Source organism: Tenrec ecaudatus, chromosome 8 (assembly GCF_050624435.1).
Source record: "Tenrec ecaudatus isolate mTenEca1 chromosome 8, mTenEca1.hap1, whole genome shotgun sequence".
In the NCBI taxonomy this organism is placed as follows: domain Eukaryota; kingdom Metazoa; phylum Chordata; class Mammalia; order Afrosoricida; family Tenrecidae; genus Tenrec; species Tenrec ecaudatus.
This window is the reverse complement of record NC_134537.1, coordinates 144503559-144511100: the sequence shown is the minus strand read 5'-3', so window position 1 is coordinate 144511100 and position 7542 is coordinate 144503559. Positions and strand designations below refer to the sequence as shown.

Genomic DNA, 7542 nt, shown 5'->3' with positions numbered 1-7542 from the left:
GGCGGAAGCGCGAGGGAAAGAGGCGGCTATTTTTAGCTCCCCCGGCGGTCAGGGTGTGAACGTCGAGCGAGCAAGGCTCTGCGCGCGCGCACCAGGCAGAAGGCGGCTGTGGGCTTTTAAAGGTCAAAGGTGGTAGGGGAGAAACTTGTGCCCCCCACCCTAGGGTGCACCCCGCCGCAGGTGGGCAGGGTGCCAGCAGCAAGAAAGCCACACGCGTGCGCGCGCTCGAGAAGGGAGCTCTTTTTTTCTTTTCTCTCGTCAACTTCCAGGCAGATTCCTTGGCGGGGAGGAGAGCCCGTGCCCTGCCCGAGGGCGGGCGTGGCAGCTGCTAGCGCATGCAGGAAGGTGAGGGGAAGGTCCACTAGCCGCGGGCCTCGGGCAGCCCCTCCCTGCTTCCCACCCGAGCTGGCTCCCCACTTCCTGGCGACCGAGCGACGCCTGGCAGCCTGCAGGCCCCGCGCAGGTGTGCAGGCGAAGAGAAGGCGAAGAATGTGCCGCTGGGAGAGACCTGGGCTTCGTCATGTCCGTGCCAGCGCGCTCCACGTCCTCCGTGCCTGTGCGAGACACACACTCACCGTTAGTCACGGCTGCCTCCCAGGTCTCTACACGATGGTCTCCAGGGCCCGGGCTGGGGCGCCCCTCCCCTCCCCCGCCCCCACTTCCCCCGCTTTGGGGAAGGCACAGTGACAATACTTAGGCCCCTCCTTTGGGAGCGGGCCATTCTAATTTCCAGAGATGGTGCTGTGGCGGGTCTGGGTGGGGAAGGGTTTCCTTGGGATGTGGCGCTGTCCTGGGAAGCACTCAGGCCGAGGGGCAGGGAAAGAGGACGCAGTTAGGCCCTTAGGTTCTGAAGCCAGGGCTTCTCATCGGCCAGTTTCTCCCATTGCTGACCTGGGTCAGGTGGGTTAGCAGGCAGAGGGGTCGGACCAGAGGCCCCTCGGGCCTTAGCTGTCTTAAGACACAGCCTCTGGCAGTGCTCGAAGGTGAGTCAGTTCCTGAAGGCCTGGGTTGGCTGGGGTGGGGTTGGTTGGTGTGCCGGGAGGCAGTGAAGTTGGGCCAGAGAAGGGCCCTGCTTGAAGGTGCCCAGGAGGTAGCAAGGGTGCTGTGGGCTGGGAGGGAGCTTCCTGGGGCCAGTGCAGAGTGGGATCCATTTGGGAGAAGGTGCAGAGAAGGCCCGAAAAAGCTTTTCTGTCTCATCTTGGGGCTTCGGCCCTGGAGTTTCTGCCCTGAGAGATGTAACTCAGCCTGATTAGGAAAAGAAAAAAGAACTTCCTGCCTAGGGGATGGACAACAGAAAAGGGGGTGAAGGGAGACGCCAAACAGGGCAAGATATGACAAAATAATTTATAAATTATCAAGGGGGGAGCGGGGAGAGAGGGGAAAAAGAGGACCTGATGCAAAGGGCTTAAGTGGAGAGCAAATGCTTTGAAAATGATGAGGGCAAAGAATGTACGGATGTGCTTTATATGATTGATGTATGTATGGATTGTGATAAGAGTCGCTTGAGTCCCTAATAAAATGTTTTTAGAAAAAAAAGAAAAGGAGGGGCAGGGAAGAGGTGGCGAGGAAAGAAAAGTTTTAAGAAAAATCTCATGATTGCACCCCACAATTTTCTTTCTTTTTTTTTTACACACCCCACAGTTTTCTGAACGACTATCCGATTTCTTTACTTTTGCTGCTGCACATAGTGCAGTGCACTCAGGGAGCCGAGACCGGAAGTGCGGCACTTCAGGAGGAAAAACGTGGAAGATGAATGTCTCAGACAACCAACGGGCAACCCGAGTTTTAATGCATTTCCTTCTCCAGGATCTGGCCCCAGGGGAAGGTGGTGGATTTGCAGTGTGATCCCCAAAGGTAGTGTGGAGGCCAGAGCTCTGGGTGCACTGCTGTGGCAGGAGCCCCTGCAGAGCAGGTCTGTGACTAAGGAAAAACAGGAGCTGCCCATGGCTCTGTAGACCTCTGATGCCCTTCACAGCGCCAGTGTTTCTGCAGGCAGTGTCTGCACTGCCAGCTGCATCTCTCGCCAGGCCAGGCCAGAGGACCAGGTTCCTGCGGTACACACCCCAACCCCCGCAAGACGGGCCCTGGTTGGACCCAAGGACCACGGCAAAGATTCCAAGTTGGGCTCCTTAAAAGGGCATCACCTTGGGCTTGCTCTGGCTTGGGAAATGTGAAGGAAGGGAAACATGAGGAAGAGTGGGTGGGTTGTGGGGTGGAGTCCAAACTCACCTAAGCTTCCTCTTGCCAGGGCTCTTCATTAACCTGTGGCAGCACAGACAGAAACAACAGCCAAGGTCACCACCTGATCTCCATGGAGGGGCCCTCCCTTTTGTTTCCCAACCAGCAGGGGTCAAACACAATGTTTACAAACAGCAACTGACACAGAACAGCCACGTGGGGACAAAGCTTCCTTAAAACTAGGGCGCCTTTACATCAGGGGGCAAAGCCCACCTGGTAAGGGTAGAGGTGCATTCCTGCAGATGTGCCTGGGTACCGCTTGAGCTGGGCCCTCCACAGGGCATGGCTGCCCACCTAGCAGGTGCACATGTGCAGTGGGTGTCTTCAAATGTGCACACTGAGTGTGCAAGCCCCCAGCACTGTGGGTGGCGGGCTCAGGGAGGAGGAAGTAATCTCAGTCTGTGCTTCATCTTTCGCCTTGTTTCTAAGTACAAGAGGGCTTCAAAAACTTGTGGGAACACCGTTTTGAAGCCCCCAGGTAGTCCCAAATCAAGATGAAGGGGGTGTAAAGTAGGAAGGGGACCCCAGTGGAACAGTCTCCAGGATGCAGGCCAGGTAGGAAAGCCAGGGTGGAGGAGGGAAAGGCCTGAGGGAGGAGTGAATAGGGTTAGGACACCCAGCTTGCTTCCGAGTCCTTCGAAAGCACCCAACTGACTCTCACTGGCTTTTGCACTAAGGCATCCTGATGGCACAGTGGTTAAGTGCTCAACTGTTAACTAGAAGGCCAGAGGTTCAAACCCACCAGCTTCCTAAAGGGAGAAAGTGCGCCAGTCTGCTTCCATAAGACTGGAAGCCCTATGGAGTAGCTCTGTTCTGTCTGTCCTACCTGGTCTCTGTGGAAGTCTAAACTGGCACGAGGGCAATGAGTTTGGTTTTGGTTGTATAGTGAATAAAGATATGTTTGCTGGACAGGGTGTTGAATGAGTTCTTTATACCAACCTAACTTTAACCCCAAAGAAGCAAGGGGAACAAAACCCCCCACATCCTCCCCCACCCCACCCCCACTTTCTTTCTAGTTAGTATTGTATGGAATCTCATGACTACATCACGGCAGAGAATCCATCCATAAAAGCATGTAGTCTTATACGCACTCCTACATAATAGTTGCTGTTTAGTGGGAGGAACATATACAATGTTGTCCTAGGATATGCTCCTGCCCCTATGATATTCTAGGACCTAGGCAATGTTGAGGAGCCCTGGTTACACACTAGGTTGTTAACTGCAAGGTCAGCAATTCGAAACCACTAGTTGCTCCATGGGAGAAAGATGAGATGTTGTACTACCAGAAAGAGTTACAGTCTTGGAAACCCACAGGGCAAGTTCTACCCTGTCCTACAGGGTCACTATGGGTCTGAATAGACTCAATGGCAGTGGGTTTGGGTTGGGTTAGTTATACAAGGCTGAAAGCCAACTACTTTAGAGAAAACAAAAACCCTACCCATCTCTCACCCCTACTCTGAACTCTCTTCCCTCTCAGGAATGCCACCTAAAAGCCAAAGACATCAAAATTCAGGCATTCGTTCAAAATGGTGGATATGCACAGACCCGGCTCTGATCACGAAAGGCAAGATCAGGAAAGCCTGACAGACGGACGGAGGACAGAGAGAAGCTGATGGGGGCAACACAGGTGCAAAGATAGAGAACACTGGGGCCATGGGTACGGGCCAGAGCTGGAAGCGCTACCCGGTTCCTAGATGAGCTTTGGCCTGAGGAGACCTGCCCCGGGAATGAGGGCTCCCATCCATGGTCAGGGTCAGGGCCAGGCCTATACGGCTAAGCAGAGTCCTTTAGCTCAGGGGAGGCCAAGGGAAAAAGGACTGGGGAGGGGAGTACAACAGGAAGAGAGGCCAAAGCAGCCGCTGTTTTGTCTCTTGCCAAGAACATTCCACATGAATGCTGGGATTTGGCTGGATTGGATTGTGTGTGTGCGCGCGTGTGCCCGTGTCATATGCTCACATAAGTATGAATGTAACTGTGTTTCTTTTCTTCCCCTCTGGGCCTACAATCCCTCGTTGGCCCTTTGCATGGCATGTCCAGCTGGGCCAAGCACTGCTGCCCTCGTCATTGAAGTCCGTGCTTGACACGCCCTTCTCCCACATCATCTACCTGGGTCCCTTTCTCCTGACTCACCCAGGGACTGCAGTACCTGGGCACGCTCCTCTCCTCCCACTTTCCTCCTCACTGACAAAGTGCTTGCCCTTGGGGCTCCAGAGGTCTCCGCCTCTTCCCAGCACTACCTGCCAACAGCCGCCCGGCTTCCCCTCCCGCACACCCGGTCTTCTTTTTCACCCCGTCCTACCCTTCCTTAGTTCTCAAAAAGTCAAGATCCCACCCCCACCCCCACCCCAGCTTCACTACTTCTGCTCCAACCAAAGCATGGCCTTGGGGTTGGAAACACCTGCATTACATCCAGGCTCTGCCATTTATTTCCGGTACAAGCTGTGTAACCCCTCGGAGGGATCCTTGTCTGGAATCCTTCTGCCAAACTGGGGCTGGGTTGGTGGGTGTGAAGTGCACCCCATCCAGGGAGCGGCTCGGGCTGGCTGCTTCTCATCTTTCACACCATGGCCTCCTCCAGGTGACAGCGCCATCCAATCTACCTACAGCGCGAGGGGTCTTTGCCCGTTTACTGGGGCGCAGCTAGGCATTGCGGCTCTAGCAGGAAAAAAAACAAGACCCAGACTTCTCTCTTGCTGCGCTACCATTTCAGAAGGATCCCCACATCACTCGGTGATAGGAACAAACTGTTCAATGAAGAATTGGGGTATCCGTTCAGTGTAACACAGATGCATGATGTCCGGAGTTGGAAAGACCCAGGTTCAATCCAACTCTGTCCCTGGATAGCTGCATGATCCCAAACTCTCTAAGGTTATTTCCTCCTCATTAAATGGGAATATCATTATATAACCCGCAGTGAGGATTGTATCCGAAACCACAGAGCATAGTTCTTAGTGCAGAAGTTCTTGGGTAGCTTCATATGTAACGAAACCAGAAATTACTGTTCTTTGCGACATCTTTTTGTGAAGTCACAAGCCATTATTAGGCTATGCCAGTGTCCAATCATAGCTTCTTGTTCATAAATCCTTAGTGACGGTCCAAGTTTGACCGTGAACATTTTTGGGCCACTTTGTCGTACCTTTATTTTGTGTCCCTTAATTATGCTTTCCAAGCTAGATTCTACACTTGATCTTAGCCAAAAGGCCGAGAAGCGATAACTTTCCAAGCTAGATTATAAATAGCTTGTGGCTCGGGGTCAAGTTTTGGGGCCTTATTTGTATGTGATTCCTGTATCCTAACCTTCTAACATGGTCTCTGGACATCGGGAAGCCTCTGTTGGTCAACTGCCGTTACCCCATCGGGGTGGCCTTTAGCTGGAAACGAGGCAAAAGGAGCGGGAGGGGTCTGAGAGCTCTGCAGAAAGGCACTGTGGGAGGGGAAGCAGACAACAGGGGAGGGGTCCCATTCCAGGGGCTATGGCTTTGGCTCCCCGTTCAAACTACGGGTGTCCTGATGAGCTGCCTTTACCTCTGTCTTCCCCATTCTGCATCTTCTCCTCTTCTTCCTCCGCACCTTCCTCTGCTGTGAAAACGAGTTCAAGGAGGCCGGTGACCCTTCAGCACAGTACAACCCCAGGGGCAGGGGGCACGGAGTCATTTCTGAGGCTCGGTTGGGCTCCCGGCTGCAAGCCTCCGGGAATGTGGCCTCTCCTAGGCTGCACTGCATTTATATAAGCAGGGCTCAGGGCTTGACAGACGCCGTCACGCGCCCCAGGCCCTAAGGGGCAGAGCAGCTGATGGCACCCACCTCGCTGCCGGCTCTGCCATCGGTCCCTTGAGTGACTCAGGGGAGGGGGCCTGCCTATTTTCCCTACTGGGGTTACCGCTCATGTCCTATTTTCAGGTTCAAGAAGACCACCATGGGAGTGTCAGTTCACGAGGTTCAGTTGTCAGGTGTTGCTGGTGACCAATGTGAACCGACTCCACACCTCCATGTGGCTGTGCTGGGAGAAGACCCAGGCACCTGCAGCTGCTCCCCCAGGACTCTGCTCCAGGGAAGCCAGGCTGCGATCCCCAGTGACACACAGATGTGGGTTTGGCCCCAGGTGCACCCTGTGAATTGGGGCCTTGGAAAACTAGGTCACATCCCAGGGAGGTCAACAAGAGGCAGTGTACCGGGAAACCGAGTCATGTTAGCGGATGTGTGTGTGTGTGTGTGTGTGTGTGTGAAAGACCTGTGTGTAGTTAAGCTAATGACAATGAGGATGACAATAGAATGACGTTATCTTCGACCAGATATTTGAAAGGGTAACAGGAAGAAAGGGCCCCGGTGGCACAGTAGGCTACATGCTAGACTTAACCACAAGGTCACCAGTTCAAAATCACCAGTCGCTCCATGGGCAAAAGATGGGGCTTTCTACTCCTGGAAAGGGGTACAGTCTCAGACTCTCACACAGCAGTTCTATGAGTCAGCATCGACTCGACGGCAGTGAGCATGTTTGTTTCTTTGAGTTTTATGGAAAATGAGAAAGAGACTGAACTATTCCAAGGTAGCGTTAGGGGGTGGACTAAGGAGAAGCTGGTTAAAGAAAGACAATGATTTGAGCTGGTCATGAATGATCTCACTGGCAATATTCAAACAGGACTTTTATATCAGGTGGCAAGTTGGATTAAATGACTTTGTAAATTTACTTCCAACTCCAGGCATCTATTATATTTGAAGTATTTTTTAAGCCAGATCAGAGTATATGTAATAGCCACATTGTGTAAAAATATATAAAGATAATTTTAGCCTAACACAAACCTAATCTCATCGGAATAAAAATCACTCCCTCAAGGAGATGGTCAGGATGTGTTAGCAGCACCTGTTCAGAGATGGGCAGGGCCCCTGTGCGCCTGTGCAGAGGGTGTGCACTTCTGCATTGCACGGGGCCATGGAGCCACTGGGCCACAGAGAGCCCACATCTACCTACAGGTCTCAGAACTTGGCAGAGAGACACTTGGGGGACTGCAGATTGAGCATGTGCTCCTGACTGGGGCCAAGGGCAGTGTGGCGGTGATAGCAGCAGCTGCATGCTCTCCAGGCCCGAGTTCCAGGACCACCTTTGCCCTGAGCTGCATGACTTTCAGGAATCAATATGGCCCTCACAGCATGGTTAAAGGAAGGGCACTGGACCGTGTGATCTCCACGGAACCTTGCACCTTATATCCCAGAATTCAGGTAAAGCCACCCTCCCCTAGCATGAGGGACTGCTGAAGGGCTTGTTGAAGTTCCATGTGTGTGACGCTATTTGGCATCTATGGGCTT

The 7542-nt window shown here is 53.2% G+C and overlaps 1 protein-coding gene across 7 annotated transcripts in view; it reads right to left on the bottom strand.

The window, feature by feature from the left end:
• Positions 1-212: 212 nt before the first annotated feature.
• DTNB (dystrobrevin beta) overlaps positions 213-7542 on the bottom strand; it is a 313250-nt gene continuing 305920 nt past the window's right edge. For 5 of the 7 annotated variants that reach the window (XM_075557010.1, XM_075557015.1, XM_075557013.1 and 2 more), the window contains 3 exons: positions 5764-5817; positions 2230-2262; positions 213-554 (listed from right to left, as the gene is read on the bottom strand). In XM_075557010.1, the coding sequence (XP_075413125.1) occupies positions 2258-2262; positions 5764-5817 (59 nt within the window). In that variant the 3' untranslated portion in view covers positions 213-554; positions 2230-2257. The remainder of the gene's footprint in view (positions 555-2229; positions 2263-5763; positions 5818-7542) is intronic. The other 2 variants (XM_075557012.1, XM_075557014.1) reach the window with 2 other exon arrangements.